General features: G+C 41.5%; 1 protein-coding gene across 3 annotated transcripts in view; it reads right to left on the bottom strand.

Moving 5' to 3' along the window:
- Positions 1-17,134, bottom strand: part of LOC133540923 (C-C motif chemokine 17-like) — a 37,927-nt gene extending 20,793 nt beyond the window's left edge. For 2 of the 3 annotated variants that reach the window (XM_061884012.1, XM_061884011.1), the window contains exon 1: positions 5,082-5,234. In XM_061884012.1, coding sequence (XP_061739996.1) covers positions 5,082-5,145 — 64 coding nt within the window. In that variant the 5' untranslated portion in view covers positions 5,146-5,234. Of the gene's footprint in view, positions 1-5,081; positions 5,235-16,898 lie in introns of those variants that run through there. The other variant, XM_061884013.1, reaches the window with a different exon arrangement.
- Positions 17,135-20,931: the final 3,797 nt, after the last annotated feature.

Raw genomic sequence — 20,931 nt, 5'->3', positions numbered from 1 at the left:
CACCGAAACCTGCCGGTTGACATGTGGTAGAGAACCATGTCCGCTTGACCGCTCTGTTCCATAGTAAAGCTTCACAACAAACAAACACCGGCTGTGTTTGTGTTGCTACAGCCGGCCGCAATACACCGCTTTCCACCAACATCTTTCTTCTTTGACGTCTCCATTATTAATTGAACACACTGCAAAAGATTCAGCAACAGTTGTCCAGAATACTGTAGAATTATGCGATAAAAACAGACTACTTTTAGCTGTGATCGGTGCTGGGAGAACATGTCCGCTGTTTTTTTCAAAAAGATTCGAGTTAACTAGTATTTATCTTGTTTTTTTCAGTTGAATTTAGAATTTTCACCATTTTCTCACCGAAACCTGCCGGTTGACATGTGGTAGAGAACCATGTCCGCTTGACCGCTCTGTTCCATAGTAAAGCTTCACAACAAACAAACACCGGCTGTGTTTGTGTTGCTACAGCCGGCCGCAATACACCGCTTTCCACCAACATCTTTCTTCTTTGACGCCTCCATTATTAATTGAACACATTGCAAAAGATTCAGCAACAGTTGTCCAGAATACTGTAGAATTATGCGATAAAAACAGACTACTTTTAGCTGTGATCGGTGCTGGGAGAACATGTCCGCTATTTTTTCAAAAATGTTCGAGTTAACTAGTATTTATCTTGTTTTTTTCAGTTGAATTTAGAATTTTCACCATTTTCTCACCGAAACCTGCCGGTTGACATGTGGTAGAGAACCATGTCCGCTTGACCGCTCTGTTCCATAGTAAAGCTTCACAACAAACAAACACCGGCTGTGTTTGTGTTGCTACAGCCGGCCGCAATACACCGCTTTCCACCAACATCTTTCTTCTTTGACGTCTCCATTATTAATTGAACACACTGCAAAAGATTCAGCAACAGTTGTCCAGAATACTGTAGAATTATGCGATAAAAACAGACTACTTTTAGCTGTGATCGGTGCTGGGAGAACATGTCCGCTGTTTTTTTCAAAAAGATTCGAGTTAACTAGTATTTATCTTGTTTTTTTCAGTTGAATTTAGAATTTTCACCATTTTCTCACCGAAACCTGCCGGTTGACATGTGGTAGAGAACCATGTCCGCTTGACCGCTCTGTTCCATAGTAAAGCTTCACAACAAACAAACGCCGGCTGTGTTTGTGTTGCCACAGCCGGCTGCAATACACCGCTTTCCACCAACATCTTTCTTCTTTGACGCCTCCATTATTAATTGAACACATTGCAAAAGATTCAGCAACAAACGTCCAGAATACTGTAGAATTATGCGATAAAAACAGACTACTTTTAGCCGTGATCGGTGCTGGGAGAACATGTCCGCTATTTTTTCAAAAATGTTCGAGTTAACTAGTATTTATCTTGTTTTTTTCAGTTGAATTTAGAATTTTCACCATTTTCTCACAGAAACCTGCCGGTTGACATGTGGTAGAGAACCATGTCCGCTTGACCGCTCTGTTCCATAGTAAAGCTTCACAACAAACAAACACCGGCTGTGTTTGTGTTGCTACAGCCGGCCGCAATACACCGCTTTCCACCAACATCTTTCTTCTTTGACGTCTCCATTATTAATTGAACACATTTCAAAAGATTCAGCAACAAATGTCCAGAATACTGTAGAATTATGCGATAAAAACAGACTACTTTTAGCCGTGATCGGTGCTGGGAGAACATGTCCGCTATTTTTTCTAAAATGTTCGAGTTAACTAGTATTTATCTTGTTTTTTTCAGTTGAATTTAGAATTTTCACCATTTTCTCACCGAAACCTGCTGGTTGACATGTGGTAGAGAACCATGTCCGCTTGACCGCTCTGTTCCATAGTAAAGCTTCACAACAAACAAACACCGGCTGTGTTTGTGTTGCTACAGCCGGCCGCAATACACCGCTTTCCACCAACATCTTTCTTCTTTGACGTCTCCATTATTAATTGAACACATTGCAAAAGATTCAGCAACACAGATGTCCAGAATACTGATTAATTATGCGATAAAAACAGACTACTTTTAGCCGTGATCGGTGCTGGGAGAACATGTCCGCTATTTTTTCAAAAAGATTCGAGTTAACTAGTATTTATCTTGTTTTTTTCAGTTGAATTTAGAATGTTATAGAGTCGAAATTGAAGATAAACTATGTTTCAAAATTTGAATCTCATTATTTCCGTGTTTTCTCCTCTTTTAAACCGTTCAATTAAGTGTTTTTTCATCATTTCTTCTCTACAAAAAAACTTAAAAAAAATGTACGACGGAATGACAGAAAGAAATACCCATTTTTATATATATATATATATATATAGATTTATTTATTTAAGGTAAATTGAGCAAATTGGCTATTTCTGGCAATTTATTTAAGTGTGTATCAAACTGGTAGCCCTTGGCATTAATCAGTACCCAGGAAGGTTGCTGACCCCTGCCAGAAATATTTTATACTTCATATAAAAGTTGAACCCAGCAGCTGTGATTATTCTGTAAATGATCAATGTTGTAATCCCAGCAAGGTGAAATATGACTGACTGGCAAAGACAAGCTTAAATACTGCCTCTGATTAGTGCTCGAGAAGCAGGTGAGCGGGCATTTTGTCCACCAGAGACAGGTGGACAAAATGAGTAACCAAGGAAACCAGACAAGGGAGTGGAAAAAAACAGGAACTTAAAGAGTCCAAAGCACAAACAGCACATGGCCAAACAAAAACATGATCAACAGACATGACATTTGATTTATTATTGGTTAGCTTAAGAATAACAATGTTATTAAAAAGAATAAGAGACTTATTATACTCAAAAAATGTTGGTCTTACTTAAAAATGCACACATTTAGTTGTATTCAGTGTTAAAAAATATGATATGGCTCTCACGGAAATACATTTTGAAATATTTGGCTTTCATGGCTCCATCCATCCGTTTCCTACCGCACCTGTTCAAAAAGTCGCATTAATGGTAAGAAGTATTTTATGTCATGATGGGGGGGTTGCAGCTTGCTGCGGAGTCGGTCTCCCAGGAAGGCAGACGGACTACTCGGGACATGGCATTTAGGTAAAAACATGACTTAATTTAAACTAAAAAAAGATACAAACAAAAATCGCTCACAGCGGAGGCACAACTTGGGCTAAGAACAAAGCTAACGTATAAACAGACTATGAACATATATCAAACAAAACTTACTTGGCATGGCATGAAGCACGAAACTATGGCAAGGCATGAAACAAGTCAGCACGGAGCAAGAAAAGATCACATTGACGCCAGGGCGACTGACTGGCAAAGACAAGCTTAAATACTGCCTCTGATTAGTGCTCGGGAAGCAGGTGAGCGGGCATTTTGTCCACCAGAGACAGGTGGACAAAATGAGTAACCAAGGAAACCAGACAAGGGAGTGGGAAAAAACAGGAACTTAAAGAGTCCAAAGGACAAACAGCACATGGCCAAACAAAAACATGATCAACAGACATGACATTTGATTTATTATTGGTTAGCTTCAGAATAACAATGTTATTAAAAAGAAGTGAAGTGAATTATATTTATATAGCGTTTTTCTCTAGTGACTCAAAGCGCTTTACATAGTGAAACCCAATATCTAAGTTACATTTAAACCAGCCGAGTGTGAAGCGACCGGAATGAGAATCAGCACCTCCAAGTCCGAGTCCATGGGTGGAGTGCCATCTCCGGTGGAGTGCCATCTCCGGGTTGGGGAGGAGACCCTGCCCCAAGTGGAGGAGTTCAAGTACCTAGGAGTCTTGTTCACGAGTGAGGGAAGAGTGGATGGTGAGATCGACAGGCGGATCGGTGCGGCGTCTTCAGTAATGCGAACGTTGTATCGATCCGTTGTGGTGAAGAAGGAGCTGAGCCGGAAGGCAAAGCTCTCAATTTACCGGTCGATCTACGTTCCCATCCTCACCTATGGTCATGAGCTTTGGGTCATGACCGAAAGGACAAGATCACGGGTACAAGCGGCCCAAATGAGTTTGGGTCTCTCCCTTAGAGATAGGGTGAGAAGCTCTGCCATCCGGGAGGAACTCAAAGTAAAGCCGCTGCTCCTCCACATGGAGAGGAGCCAGATGAGGTGGTTCGGGCATCTGGTCAGGATGCCACCCGAATGCCTCCCTAGGGAGGTGTTTAGGGCAAGTCCAGCTGGTAGGAGGCCACGGGGAAGACCCAGGACACGTTGGGAAGACGTTGGGAACGCCTCGGGATCCCCCGGCAAGAGTTAGACGAAGTGGCTGGAGAGAGGGAAGTGGGCTTCCCTGCTTAGGCTGCTGCCCCCGCGACCCGACTTCGGATAAGCGGAAGATGATGGATGGATGGATGGACATTTAAAGCAGTGTGGGTGGCACTGGGAGCAGGTGGGTAAAGTGTCTTGCTGAAGGACACAACGGCAGTGACTAGGATGGCGGAAGCGGGAATCGAACCTGCAACCCTCAAGCTATACCGAACAAGATACTTTTTATACTCTACAAAATGTTGGTTTTACTTAAAAATGCACACGTTTTAGTTGTATTCAGTGTTAAAAAAATATTACATGGCTCTCACGGAAATATATTTTGAAATATTTGGCTTTCATGGCTCTCTCGGCCAAAAAGGTTCCCGACCCCTGCTGTGGACGTACAATGCCATCCCACTGTGTGTGTGTGTGTGTGTGTGTGTGTGTGTGTGTGTGTGTGTGTGTGTGTGTGTGTGTGTGTGTGTGTTCCATCAAAACAATCCAAGTGTGACTCCCAACAACAGCGAGCCACAAAATAGGCCAACACTGCCTGGCTACGCCACCTTTTGGGAATTGAGAGCTGGGGCGCGAGTCCCACCTGCCACCAGCGATGGAGACCAGGCGACACCATCGCACCCTCGCTGGCGTTGACGGTCGTGTTGTTTTCTCCGACCCCCGTCCTCCCTCACGTGAGCCCCTCTTGTTTACATCCCTCCCGCTGTGCTGCTGCTCCCCTATTTCCAGCTTCGTCATCGCTCTTGTGGCCACACACACACACACACACACACACACACACACACACACACACACACACACACACACACACACACACACACACACACACACACACACACGCACACACTTACCCTGCACAGATGCCAGGAGGAGAAGAGTCAGTGAAATAAGAGTCAACATCTGCAGCACGAACATGATGAGGCTGGCAGAGGAGAGGATGATGATCTCGATGGCTGCTGCCTCTCTTACACGACTCCCTCCCTCGTTTTATACCTCCCTGCCCATCTCTCACTCCCTTCCACCACCTCTTTTTTTTATTTTTTTTGTCTCACCATCTTTCCCTCCCTCCGTCTGTTTGTCCAATTTCATCTTGCCATATTGTCATGCTTGCTCACACTCGACTCCCTCACTCCTCACCCGCCTTCTCCTCTCTCTGTGTGTGTGTGTGTGTGTGTGTGTGTGTGTGTGTGTGTGTGTGTGTGTGTGTCTTATCAGAAGATTAAAAATCTTTCCACATTCTTTCACTTCTCTGCTCCAAAGTGCATTTTCCTCTTAAAGGAATGAAGCTTTTTTTTCTATTTTTATTAAGACAGGTATTTGGCATTTAGGTAGCACAAGCTTTTATTAGAAGTGCAATCTCGGAAAGTGGTTCCATTTAGAGCAGGGGTCGGGAACCTTTTTTGGCCTTTAGAGCCAAAAAGGCAAATATTTTAAAATATATTTCCGTAAGAGCCATGTACATTTTTTTGTAGGGAATACATGATGAAAAAAACACTTAATTGAACAGTTTAAAAGAGGAGAAAACAGGAAAAAAATAAAAATTACATTTCGAAACATAGTTTAGCTTCAATTTCGTGTGTGTGTGTGTGTGTGTGTGTGTGTGTGTGTGTGTGTGTCTTATCAGAAGATTAAAAATCTTTCCACATTCTTTCACTTCTCTGCTCCAAAATGCATTTTCCTCCTATAGGAATGAAGTTTTTTTTTTCTATTTTTATTAAGACAGGTATTTGGCATTTAGGTAGCACAAGCTCTTATTTGAAGTGCAATCTCGGAAAGTGGTTCCATTTAGAGCAGGGGTCGGGAACCTTTTTTGGCTGAGAGAGCCAAAAACCCAAATATTTTAAAATATATTTCCGTAAGAGCCATGTACATTTTTTGTAGGGAATACATGATGAAAAAAACACTTAATTGAACAGTTTAAAAGAGGAGAAAACAGGAAAAAAATAAAAATTACATTTCGAAACATAGTTTAGCTTCAATTTCGTGTGTGTGTGTGTGTGTGTGTGTGTGTGTGTGTGTGTGTGTGTGTCTTATCAGAAGATTAAAAATCTTTCCACATTCTTTCACTTCTCTGCTCCAAAGTGCATTTTCCTCCTAAAGGAATTAAGCTTTTTTTTCTATTTTTATTAAGACAAGTATTTGGCATTTAGGTAGCACAACCTTTTATTTGAAGTGCAATCTCGGAAAGTGGTTCCATTTAGAGCAGGGGTCGGGAACCTTTTTTGGCTGAGAGAGCCAAAAAGCCAAATATTTTAAAATATATTTCCGTAAGAGCCATGTACATTTTTTTTTTTTAACACTGAACAAAACTAAACATGTAGTGAAGTGAATTATATTTATCTATATAAGCAAACATTGATTGATTGATTGATATAGCGCTTTTTTTTCTCAAGTGACTCAAAGTTACATTTAAAGCAGTGTGGGTGGCACTGGGAGCAGGTGGGTAAAGTGTCTTGCCCAAGGACACAACGGCAGGGACTAGGATGGCGGAAGCGGGAATCGAACCTGCAACCCTCAAGTTGCTGGCACGGCCACTCTACCAACCGAGCTATTTTTAAGTAAGACCAACATTTCTAGAGTATAACAGGTCTCTTATTCTTTGTAATAACATTGTTATTCTGAAGCTAACTGTGGAGGGGGGTGTGGCCTGCGGGCCTGCAGCGACAGCTGCGTAGATGGCCCAGCTGGGCCTTCTTATCTAATCACCTGTCGCTCTGTTATAAGCAGCAGCCAGGAGGAGAGACTGGGTTGGGGCTGGAAATACTATTGCTGGAAAGCAACTGAGAGACTTATTGAAAAACAAAACAATATTGTAACCCTGAAACAGGGTCTCATCTCGGTGCTTGGGGGTCTGAAGAACCCCCAGGAGGGCAAGTCCCACACTAACCAATAATAAAAAAAATAACTTCTTACCATTAACACAACTTCTTGAACAGGTGCGGTAGAAAATGGATGGATGGATTAAAAATGCATGAGAATGTTTTATAATTTGAACATTATTTTTAACACTGTGATTACAAGTGGAATTATTCATTACTTATCGTGTTAAGCAATGTCAGCTCAGATTTATCCAAGAGCCAGATGTAGTCATCAAAAGAGCCACATCTGGCTCTAGAGCCATAGGTTCTCTACCACTAATGTTCTGGAAAAGTATGCCTCAAAAGTCAAACAAAAGTCTGAATTTCGATCAATTGTGTGATGTTTGTAGTCTAAAGTGGTTTGCTTTTTTTTTAATGATGCTACCACAGACAATAAAGAGATGTCCGATAATGGCTTTTTTTTTCCAATATCTAATATTCCGATATTGTCCAACTCTTAAAGGCCTTATTTAAAGGGGGATAGCAGCTCCATTCTATGTGTCATACTTCATCATTTCACCATATTGTCATATTTTTGCTGAAAGGATTTAGTAGAGAACATCCACGATAAAGTTGGCAACTTTTGGTCGCTAATAAAAAAGCCTTGCCTGTACCGGAAGTAGCAGACGATGTGTGCGTGACATCACGGGTTGTGGAGCTCCTCACATCTGAACGTTGTTTACAATCATGGCCACCTGCAGCGAGAGCGATTCGGACCGAGAAAGCGACGATTTCCTCATTTATTTGAGCGAATATGAACGATTTGTGGATGAGGAAAGTGAGAGTGAAGGACTAGAAGAAAAAAAAGACATGAGGGCAGTGGGAGTTATTCAGATGTTATTAGACACATTTACTTTACCTCGGTTTGGAATAGAATGAACTTTGTCATTATATTTGCATATGACGAGATTAAAGACTCCAACTTAAGGTGCGGTAGTGGGAACAAATATGGAGTGAAATAAATGACATAAGGGGTAATATTTCACTCCATATTTGTTACCACTACCGCACCTTAAGTTGGAGTCTTGAATCTCGTTAAAGTTTAGCTCGGTTGGGGTGGTTTAGCTCGGTTGGTAGAGTGGCCGTGCCAGCAACTTGAGGCTTGCAGGTTCGATTCCCGCTTCTGCCAACCTAGTCACTGCCGTTGTGTCCTTGGGCAAGACACTTTACCCACCTGCTCCCAGTGCCACCCACACTGGTTTGAATGTAACTTAGATATTGGGTTTCACTATGTAAAGCGCTTTGAGTCACTAGAGAAAAAGCACTATATAAATATAATTCATTTCATTACTATTCCGGAAAATCCCTTATCTGCTTATTGTGTTACTAGTGTTTTAGTGAGATTATATAGTCATACCTGAAAGTCGGAGGGGTGTCTCTGAGGGAAGCCACGGAGGAGCCAAGAAAGTCGCAGCTGCCTCTTTGACAGCTGTAGGAGGAACCACACAAGTTCCGCTCATGTTTACGGTAAGAGCCGACTTATTACCACAATTTTCTCACTGAAACCTGCCGGTTGGCATGTGGTAGAGAACCATGTCCGCTTGACCGCTCTGTTCCATATTAAAGCTTCACAACAAACAAAGAAACACCAGCTGTGTTTGTGTTGCTTAAGACAGCTGTAATACACCGCTTTCCACCAACGTCTTTCTTCTTTGACGTCTCCATTATTAATTGAAAAAATTGCAAAAGATTCAGCAACACAGAAGTCCAGAATACTATGGAATTATGCGATAAAAACAGACTACTTTTAGCTGTGATGGGTTGTACAGATCATCTTCAAGCAGTTTTCTGACCTTCTCCTCAGGATGTGCCTTTTTGTGGGCGCTCTTAATTACGTGCCTCCACTTTGACAGCGTCTTCTCCCTGTCATCTTCAGTTAGTGCTTCCATAGCGAGTCTACTGACAGATATAAGTCAGGACTGATATCGGTTATTGACTACGGGGCGGACTACAATGGCCCGTAATTTTTCAGGACTTTTGCAGATCCCAAATACACAACAGCAGGAAGTAATTGGTAAAAAAGTAGATTTTCCATAATGTTGCCAAATAAAACGCCAGATAATACAGTTTGTCTACATCAGGGGTCAGCAACCTTTTTGAAAGCAAGAACTACTTCTTGGGTACTGATTAATGCCAAGGGCTACCAGTTTGATACACACTTAAATAAATTGCCAGAAATAGCCAATTTGCTCAATTTACCGTTAGTAAATATATATATATATATAAAAAGGGTATTTATGTCCGTCATTCCGTCTTACATTTTTTTCCCTTTTAAGGAGGTTTTTTTTGTAGGGAATAAATGATGAAAAAAACACTTAATTGAATGGTTTAAAAGAGGAGAAAACAGGAAAAAAATGAAAATTAAATTTCGAAACAGGCCCTGCGATGAGGTGGCGACTCGTCCAGGGTGTACCCCGCCTTCCGCCCGATTGTAGCTGAGATAGGCGCCAGCGCCCCCCGCGACCCCAAAAGGGAATAAGCGGTAGAAAATGGATGGACGGATGGAATTTCGAAACATAGTTTAGCTTCAATTTCGACTCTTTAAAATTCAAAATTCAACCGAAAAAAAGAAAAGAAAAACTAGCTCATTTTAATCTTTTTGAAAATATTAAAATAATTTATGGAACATCATGAGTAATTTTTCCTGATAAAGATAATTTTTAGAATTTTGATGACATGTTTGAAATAGGTTAAAATCCAATCTGCACTTTGTTAGAATACATAACAAATTGGACCAAGCTATATTTCTAACAGACAAATCATTATTGCTTCTATATTTTACAGAACAACATTTTTAAAAGAAGTGAAGTGAATTATATTTATATAGCGCTTTTCTCTAGTGACTCAAAGCGCTTTACATAGTGAAACCCAATATCTAAGTTACATTTAAAGCAGTGTGGGTGGCACTGGGAGCAGGTGGGTAAAGTGTCTTGCCAAAGGACACAACGGCAGTAACTAGGATGGCACAAGCGGGAATCGAACCTGCAACCCTCAAGTTGCTGGCACGGCCACTCTACCAACCGAGCTATGCTATGAAATTCAAAAGACTTGGAAATAAGATTAAAATTTGGTTCTACAGAGTCACCCGAATCGCTCTAGCTGCTTGTGGCCATGATTATAAACAATGTTCAGATGTGAGGAGCTCCACAACCCGTCTGCTACTTCCGGTACAGGCAAGGCTTTTTTATTAGCCACCAAAAGTTGCAAACTTTATCGTGGATGTTCTCTACTATATCCTTTCAGCAAAAATATGGCAATATCACGAAATGATGAAGTATGACACATAGAATGGACCTGCTATCCCCGTTTGAATAAAAAAAAACTAATTTCAGTAGGTCTTTAAAGCAGAAGCAAGCATGCATGACTATAGCTCTTGTCTCAAAGTAGGTGTATTGTCACCACCTGTCACATCACACTCTGACTTATTTGGAGTTTTTTGCTGTTTTCCTGTGTGTAGTGTTTTACTTCTTGTCTTGCGCTCCTATTTTTGTGGCTTTTTCTCTTTTTTTGGTATTTTCCTGAAGCAGTTTCAAGTCTTCCTTCGAGCGATATTCTACTTTGTTTTAGCAATCAAGAATATTTCAGTTGTTTTCTTCCTGGGTTTGCTGTGGACTTAGACTTAGAGAGGTTCATGATTGTACCAACATGGTGGTTAATGTTTTTAAGAAAGGGACTTTTGTGTTTGTGCGCTCGTTAAGTCCATCTTGCCTTTGGTCTTGTGTTGTTTGGGTGATGAAGATTGAAGAGATGATTGCTCCATTACCTCCTTCTTATGTTTGTTTGATATATTTCTGCAAAGTCTGCATTCTTTCACTAAAAGGAGGACTTTTTTTGAGGCTAGAACCAATTATCGATATTTGCATTGTTTCTTACGGAGAACTAACTGTGCTTCATCATACAAACTTTTCGATTTACGAACCATGTTCAAGAACCAATAAAGTCCCTAATGCAGCCGATATGGGCTCCAGCACCCCCCACGGCCTCAAACGGGACAAGCGGTAGAAAATGGATGGATGGATTCAAGGTTCCATTGTTTTTTTGCATGTAAAAGTATCACTAGTCTCTTAAATGGATTTAGAATTGCTTCTGTACTGAAAGACTTAGTCTTTGTCAGGCCATTTAGGACGGACTACTAACAAAAGCCAAGGTACTGTATTACCAATAAAAGGAACAGCATTATTTCCCCTCCGTTATGTCTGTCAGGCTGTCATGTCTTGTGATCATGTCTCGTTTAGTTACGTTCTGTTACTTCAAGACTCCATTAGTTCCTGTTTCTTCACTCCCTTGTTTTGTCACCGCGGCGACCCATTAGTCTCAGGTGTTGGACTCACGCAGCTGTTTTTAATCACAGAGACTGTTTAAGCCTGTCACTTTCTGTCGGTCGTTCTTGCGTCATCACTCCGATCACGCTCACTCCGGTTATGTATCACTCTGCTTCTTCGTGCCATGTCATAGTTCATGCTGCTCTGCTCTTTTCTTTCCAAGTAAGTTTTGTTTATTCGTGTCACGTTTTGCGAGTCTTTTGTTTCATCCATCCATCTTCTACCGCTTATTCCCTTTTGGGGTCGCGGGGGGCGCTGGCGCCTATCTCAGCTACAATCTGGCGGAAGGCGGGGTACACCCTGGACAAGTCGCCACCTCATCGCAGGGCCAACACAGATAGACAGACAACATTCACACACTAGGGACCATTTAGTGTTGCCAATCAACCTATCCCCAGGTGCATGTCTTTGGAGGTGGGAGGGGCCTATCCCCAGGTGCATGTCTTTGGAGGTGGGAGGGGCCTATCCCCAGGTGCATGTCTTTGGAGGTGGGAGGAAGCCGGAGTACCCGGAGGGAACCCACGCAGTCACGGGGAGAACATGCAAACTCCACACAAGAAGATCCCGAGCCTGGATTTGAACCCAGGACTGCAGGAACTTCGTATTGTGAGGCAGACGCACTAACCCCTCTGCCACCGTGAAGCCCTCTTTTGTTTCATGTCCATAGTTTTGCCTTTGTGGTAGTTTTTGTTTCTTAGCCAAGTTTGTGCTTCGCCCCATGCGCGCCTTTTGTTTTTGCACCTTTTTACAGATACATTAAAACATGTCTTTACCTTCACGCCATGTCCGGTCCAGTTCTATTGCATCCCGGGGAAACAATCCATGCGGTTTACTGCCCCGGACCCCCAGTTCTGACACAGGCAACTTTGAAAGTGGACTAGTTTTGCTTTATTTGGGTTTTATTACAGAGGTTAACTTCTTTCTGCCCTTTAACAAACCACCCCCCCCCCCCCCAACTTATTTTTATACTCATATAAGTGTTAAATATATTATTTGTGGATTGCATCATTTATTTTGACATGATTTCCCATCGGGGGAAATAGTTTTGAACTCTGAACTGTTGTGATTCTTATGTGACCACAAGATTCAGTTCTTGGTTTTTGACCATTTTTAGCATCTTGTAAAATGAATATTTTGTGTGCTCAAGATGCGTTTCAAACCCGCTGTGGTGCTATTTAAGGATATCATGATTCAATACAGTCATATATTTTGGCAAGGGCAAATGAAAACAAAGTCCGGTGGTGAGTCCAGTGGCATTCCTTGCTTTTGTTCTTTGTCTTTTTACAGCTTGACTCCAGCACTGGTCTGACCGTGTAATTATCAGATATTTAGCAACTCGGGCGATTCACTTTTTTGGAAACTTTGTTTTTCCTTTTATAAAAAACTGTATTTCCACGCAACAAAACACAGCAGCATCAACACTGGTGCAAAAAAACCCCCAAAACAACCATGAGCTTGGTTTATACAAGGAATGTTCCAATCAGGGTTTTATGATGCCGATACCGATACCAATCATCCATGAGTGAGATTGGCTGATATCAATACTGATCACATGTATCAACTGTAATCACCTGAGGGTGCTGAGGAAGAACAGACTGGAGAGGCAGCTGATGTTGACCTTCTATCGCTCGGCTGACGTACTGCATAACAGTGTGGTACGCCAGCTGCACTGAAGCAGACAAACAGGCGATTCAGAGGGTCATAAAGTCGGCACAAAAAATCATCGGCTGTCCCCTGCCCTCCCTGAAAGACTTACACAACTCCCGTTGCCTCAACAGTGCAAAAAACATTACCAAGGACAGCACACACCCTGGCTTCCACCTGTTAGGCGCTACAGGTGCGTCAGAGCCAGAACAAACAATATCAGGCTGCCGATATTTTCGGCCGATATATACTTTAAAATGTACAAACCCCGTTTCCATATTAGTTGGGAAGTTGTGTTAGATGTAAATATAAACAGAATACAATGATTTGCAAATCCTTTTCAAGCCATATTCAGTTGAATATGCTACAAAGACAACATATTTGATGTTCAAACTCATACACTTTTTTTTTTGTGTGCGAATAATCATTAACTTTAGAATTTGATGCCAGCAACACGTGACAAAGAAGTTGGGAATGGTGGCAATAAATACTGATAAAGTTGAGGAATGCTCATCAAACACTTATTTGGAACATCCCACAGGTGTGCAGGCTAATTGGGAACAGGTGGGTGCCATGATTGGCTATAAAAACAGCTTCCATGAAATGCTAAGTCATTCACAAACAAGGATGGGGTGAGGGTCACCACTTTGTAAGCAAATTGTCGAACAGTTTTAGAACAACATTTCTCAACGAGCTATTGCAAGGAATTTAGGGATTTTACCATCTACGGTCCGTAAAATCATCAAAAGGTTCAGAGAATCTGGAGAAATCACTGCACGTAAGCGATGATATTACGGACCTTTGATCCCTCAGGCGGTACTGCATCAGAAACCGACATCAGTGTGTAAAGGATATCACCACATGGGCTCAGGAACACTTCCTAAAACCACTGTCAGTAACTACAGTTGGTTGCTACATCTGTAAGTGAAAGTTAAAACTCTACTGTGAAAAGCAAAACCCATTAATCAACAACACCCAGAAACGCCACCGGCTTCGCTGGGCCTGAGCTCATCTAAGATAGAATGATGCAAAGTGGAAAAGTGTTCTGTGGTCTGATGAGTCCACATTTCAAATTATATTTGGAAACTGTGGACGTGGTGTCCTCCGGAACAAAGAGGAAAATAACCATTCGGATTGTTATAGGCGCAAAGTGTAAAAGCCAGCATGTGTGATGGTATGGGGGTGTATTAGTGCCCAAGGCATGGGTAACTTACACATCTGTGAAGGCACCATTAATGCTGAATGGTCCATACAGGTTTTGGAGCAACATACCAAGCAACGTTATCATGGACGCCCCTGCTTATTTAATCAAGACAATGCCAATTCACTTGTTACAACAGCGTGGCTTCATAGTAAAAGAGTGCGGGTACTTTCTTGGCCCGCCTGTAGTCCAGACCTGTCTCCCATGGAAAATGTGTGGCGCATTATGAAGCCTAAAATATGACAACGTAGACTTCGGACTGTTGAACGACTAAAGCTCTACATCAGGGGTAGGGAACCTATGGCTCTAGAGCCAGATGTGGCTCTTTTGATAACTGCATCTGGCTCTCGGATAAATCTTAGCTGACATTGCTTAACACGATAAGTAATGAATAATTCCGCTGGTAATCACAGTGTTAAAAATAACGTTCAAATTATAAAACATTCTCATGCATTTTAATCCAACCAATCTTTTTCTATCGCACCTGTTCAAGATGTCACATTAATGGCAAGAAGTTTTATATTTATTATTGGTTAGCTTTAGAATAGGGCTTCACGGTGGCAGAGGGGTTAGTGCGTCTGCCTCACAATACGAAGTTCCTGCAGTCCTGGGTTCAAATCCAGGCTCGGGATCTTTCTGTGTGGAGTTTGCATGTTCTCCCCGTGAATGCGTGGGTTCTACTCCGGGTACTCCGGCTTCCTCCCACCTCCAAAGACATGCACCTGGGGATAGGCCCCTCCCACCTCCAAAGACATGCACCTGGGGATAGGCCCCTCCCACCTCCAAAGACATGCACCTGGGAATAGGCCCCTCCCACCTCCAAAGACATGCACCTGGGGATAGGCCCCTCCCACCTCCAAAGACATGCACCTGGGGATAGGTTGATTGGCAACACTAAATGGTCCCTAGTGTGTGAATGTTGTCTGTCTATCTGTGTTGGACCTGCGATGAGGTGGCGACTTGTCCAGGGTGTACCCTGCCTTCTGCCCGATTGTAGCTGAGATAGGCGCCAGCGCCCCCCGCGACCCCGAAAGGGAATAAGCGGTAGATAATGGATGGATAGCTTTAGAATAACGTTATTAAAAATAATAAGAGATTTATTACACTCTAAAGCTGTTGGTCTTACTAAAAAATGCACGCATTTAATTGTATTCAATGTTAAAAAATATTATATGGCTCTCACGGAAATACATTTAGAAATATTTGGCTTTCATAAAACAAGAGTGGGCAAGAATTCCACTTTCAAAGCTTCAACAATTAGTTTCCTCAGTTCCCAAACGTTTATAGAGTGTTGTTAAAAGAAAAGGTGGTGAACATGCCCTTTCCCAACTACTTTGGCACGTGTTGCAGCCATGAAATTCCAAGTTAATTATTATTTGCAAAGAAAAAATAAAGTTTATCAGTTTGAACATCAAATATGTTGTCTTACATCACCTTTTCTTTTAATAACACTCAATAAACGTTTGGGAACTGGGGAAACTAATTGTTGAAGCTTTGAAAGTGGAATTCTTTCCCATTCTTGTTTTATGTAGAGCTTCAGTCCTTCAACAGTCCGGGGTCTCTGCTGTCTTATTTTACGCTTCATAATGCGCCACACATTTTCAATAGGAGACAGGTCTGGACTGCAGACGGGCCAGGAAAGTACCCGCACTCTTTTTTTTTACGAAGCCACGCTGTTGTAAGACTTGTCTTGCTGAAATAAGCAGGGGCGTCCATGATAACGTTGCTTGGATAACAAAATATGTTGCTCCAAAACCTGTAGCATATTCAACTGAATATGGCTTGAAAAGGATTTGCAAATCATTGTATTCTGTTTATATTTACATCTAACACAATTTCACAACTCATATGGAAACGGGGTTTGTATTTAATATAGTTGAAGACTTACGGTTATTATAAAACAAGCACATCATGACAGCTACACTTTCCATCCATCCATCCATTTTCTACCGCTTATTCCCTTTTGGGGTCGCGAGGGGGCGCTGGCGCCTATCTCAGCTACAATCGGGCGGAAGGCGGGGTACACCCTGGACAAGCCGCCACCTCATTCCATCCTAAACATTTAAAATAATTATTTGGGAATGTCCGGCAGGCCAGATAGAAAATGCTTAACGGGCTGCATGTGGCCCTGCGATGAGGTGGCAACTTGTCCAGGGTGTACCCCGCCTTCTGCCCGATTGTAGCTGAGATAGGCGCCAGCAACCCCAAAAAAGGGAATAAGCGGTAGAAAAATGGATGGACGGATGGGCTGCAAGTGACCCCCGAGCCTTAAATTGCCCCTGATCTGCCCTATATGCTTAATTTTGTTATTAACCTGGACAAAACCGTAGATGGTTATTGGCAGCCCGACATGTACTTGTCATTCACAATTTAAAGTGGATGTTTGCTCCATGGCCAACCTGAGGAACTATTCAGGGAACAAGGCAACAAGATGTTCCTTCAGGGGCATTTTTATTTGAGCCCTGGAAGTAAAACTATGCAGTCGGATCAGTGAAGGCTTGAGAATGGAGTACAAGTATGTGTGTGTGTGTGTGTGTGTGTGTGAGAGAGAGAGTGTGTGTGTGTATGTGGGCACGCGTTGGGGACGGGGTTGAAGAATTTGACCCAAGAAACCAGGTTGGAATCTCAGCTGCAAAAACATACCTTCCACACGAACACAGGTCTGCTTGTGAGCCAGAGACATTTTCTGCATAGCTCTGCGGCGATTAAAATATCTCCTGTCAAGGTGTGCAGACTCTCAAAAATGCGGACAATCACAAATAAAAGTTGGAGCGAAACGCTAATGTGCTTCTCTCGGAGGGAGGTGGGGCGAGAGAGTGGACTCCCGCAGATGTCGGAGGGCTCAAATCACAGCTCTGGTGAAGCCTGAGAGAGATCTTGCTGTACCTGGAAGGGATTTGCCCAGGGATGAAATGCACGAGGGCAAATAGTTGATCTAATCTTAGAAGCAAATATAGTGTCGCGTGAATCAGGGAGCGAGTTATTTGGGATCTGAGCACGAAAAAAGTCCGCATTACAACATTCTGGGGATAACTTGGATCAGCTGAGAAGCACGGTTGTTGTTTTTGGCAACTTGATGTTATTGTTCTGCAGTGGTTGGGACGTAGCTAACATTTGTGCCTCACTATGAAACTAAAAATATATCTTTTGAATGTAAATATCTTTTGGGAACAAATACAAAATGTCTGGCAACACATTACAAGTAATGTCTGTTTGCTCGAGTATTAGGAATGGGTGATACGGCCTGGAATCTATACCACAATATATATTGCAATAATGGTATATACTGTATCAGGATCAACAACACCCGTTTCCATATGAGTTGGGAAATTGTGTTTGATGTAAATATAAACAGAATACAATGATTTGCAAATCCTTTTCAACCCATATTCAGTTGAATATGCTACAAAGACAACATATTTGATGTTCAAACTCATAATTTTTTTTTGCAAATAATTAACTTAGAATTTCATGGCTGCAACACGTGCCAAAGTAGTTGGGAAAGGGCATGTTCACCACTGTGTTACATCACCTTTTCTTTTAACAGCACTCAAACATTTGGGAACTGAGGAAACTAATTGTTGAAGCTTTGAAAGTGGAATTATTTCCCATTCTTGTTTTATGTAGAGCTTCAGTCGTCCAACAGTCTCTCTGTTGTCGTATTTTACGCTTCATAATGCGCCACACATTTTCAATAGGAGACAGGTCTGGACTGCAGACGGGCCAGGAAAGTACCCGCACTCTTTTACTATGAAGCCACGCTGTTGTAACAAGTGAATTGGCATTGTCTTGCTGAAATAAGCAGGGGCGTCCATGATAACGTTGCTTGGTATGTTGCTCCAAAACCTGTAGGGACCATTCCGCTTTTTTTTTACGAAGCCACGCTGTTGTAACACTTGTCTTGCTGAAATAATTAGGGGCGTCCATGATAACGTTGCTTGGATGACAACATATGTTGCTCCAAAACCTGTATGGACCTTTCAGCATTAATGGTGCCTTCACAGATGTGTAAGTTACCCATGCCTTGGGCACTAATACACCCCCATACCATCACACATGCTGGCTTTTACACTTTGCGTCTATAACAATCGGGATGGTTATTTTCCTCTTTGTTGTGGAAGACACCTCGTCCACAGTTACCAAATATAATTTGAAATGTGGACTCGTCAGAACACTTTTCCACTTTGCATCAGTCCATCTTAGATGAGCTCGGGCCCAGCGAAGCCGGCGGCATTCCTGGGTGTTGTTAATAAATGGCTTTCTCTTTGCATAGTAGAGTTTTAACTTGCACTTACAGATGTAGCGACCAACTGTAGTTACTGACAGTGGTTTTATGAAGTGTTCCCGAGCCGATGTGGTTATATCCTTTACACACTGATGTCGGTTTTTGATGCAGTACCGCCTGAGGCATCAAAAATTTGTAATATCATCGCTTACGTGCAGTGATTTCTCCAGATTCTCTGAACTTTTTGATGATTTTACGGACCGTAGATGGTAAAATCCCTAAATTCCTTGCAACAGCTGCTTGAGAAATGTTGTTCTAAAACTGTTCGACAATTTGCTTACAAAGTGGTGACCCTCACCCCATCCTTGTTTGTGAATGACTTAGCATTTCATGGAAGCTGCTTTTATAGCCAATCATGGCACCCACCTGTTCCCAATTAGCCTGCACACCTGTGGGATGTTCCATATAAGTGTTTGATGAGCATTCGTCAACTTTATCAGTATTTATTTCCACCTTTCCCAACTTCTTTGTCACGTGTTGCTGGCATCAAATTCTAAAATTAATTTGCAAAAAAAAAATGTTTGAGTTTGAACATCAAATATGTTGTCTTTGTAGCATATTCAACTGAATATGGGTTGAAAAGGATTTGCAAATCATTGTATTCTGTTTATATTTACATCTAACACAATTTCCCAACTCATATGGAAACAAAGATGACCCGAAGAAATCTGTCTTCAGACACCTCAATTTTCACATTGTTTATAGATAAAATTACTTCTATCTTTCTTTTATTACTGAATACCATAAATTTAGTCTTTTCCAAATTTAAAGATAATTTATTTACATCAAACCACAATTGTATTTATACTTTACATACAATTTGTTTTACATGCCAATTCAATTGATCCTTTGAATTACTGGGGTTTGTTTGACTCTGGGTTTGTTGGCGACATTGCTCAAAATGTTTTGGGAACTTTTTACAGGAATTGTTTATGGTTCAATGAGCAAGGGATTACATTCTGGGGGTGGTTGGATTTCAAGAGTTTTAAAAAAGATTATTTACTACTGGGAGATTGGATATGACAGAAGTCTGTGCTTTTCCACTTATTATTATAAGTATGGTGCAGCATAGCTCGGTTAATAGAGTGGCCGTTCTAGGTTCGATTCCCGCTCCCGCCATCCTAGTCACTACCGTTGTCGTCGGGCAAGACACTTTAACCACCCGCCCACATTGCTTTAAATGTAACTTAGATATTGGCTTTCACTATGTAAAGTGCTTTGAGTCTCTAAAGAAAAGCGCTATATAATTATAATTCACTTAACTTCATTAGTTATATGGTGATCAATCAGGAAAAAAAAAACATAAAAACAAAACATTGTAAAGTTAAAACTAAATACTAACTTAAAAACTGCATTTTCCCAAAAATATTTTGGTTGAATTCCCCAAAAATATTAAATAAGGTGTCAGGTTTGTTTGTTTTTCAACCAACAGTCAACACCAGTCTGTTGTTGTCATGACGATTAATCACTTTACTGCTTTTAAACTTGCATTGTTTAAAACAAAGATGTTGAAACTTTGATTTCTGTAGCCTGAAGCACACAAAGTGGTTTTACTTGTCCTGGGTAGAGTCTGAACTCTATCTGCTCCTTTTGGCAGCGGCACACCACAAGGTTCAATTCCGGGTTTATAGACGTTCTACATTTAGTTCAGCTTATCATAAAAAGAATACTGTTTACTTAGCACACGAAAGAAGCTTTTTATAACCGAGTTAACTTCACGATGAACGTTATTTTATGCCGTCCAACCTTCTAGTAATGGTATTCGTGTGTTCATGCCAGCTTGCAAATATAGTTCCTTTTAGGGGGGGAAATATTTCAGTGTGTGTAAACTTGATTTTAATGTGCCAAAACATTTCATTGTTAAACTTTTACAATACTTAAGTCAAACTTGACCTATTATGGAAACGGGGTGTGTAGTATATAAGAGTTGGGAAATTGTGTTAGATGTAAATATAAACAGAATACAATGATTTGCAAATCCTTTTCAAGCCATATTCAGTTGAATATGCTACAAAGACAACATATTTGATGTTCAAACTCATAAACTTTGTTTTATTTTTTTTTGCAAATCATTAACTTAGAATTTCATGGCTGCAACATGTGCCAAAGTAGTTGGGAAAGGGCATGTTCACCACAGTGTTACATCACCTTTTCTTTTAACAACACTCAATAAACGTTTGGGAACTGAGGAAACTAATTGTTGAAGCTTTGAAAGTGGAATTCTTTCCCATTCTTGTTTTATGTAGAGCTTCAGTCCTTCAACAGTCCGGGGTCTCCGCTGTCGTATTTTACGCTTCATAATGCGCCACACATTTTCCATGAGAGACAGGTCTGGACTGCAGGCGGGCCAGGAAAGTACCTGCGCTCTATTTTTACGAAGCCACGCTGTTA

This window comes from Nerophis ophidion, linkage group LG22, assembly GCF_033978795.1.
Source record: "Nerophis ophidion isolate RoL-2023_Sa linkage group LG22, RoL_Noph_v1.0, whole genome shotgun sequence".
Taxonomy (NCBI): domain Eukaryota; kingdom Metazoa; phylum Chordata; class Actinopteri; order Syngnathiformes; family Syngnathidae; genus Nerophis; species Nerophis ophidion.
This window is presented reverse-complemented; position numbering and strand designations above follow the sequence as displayed.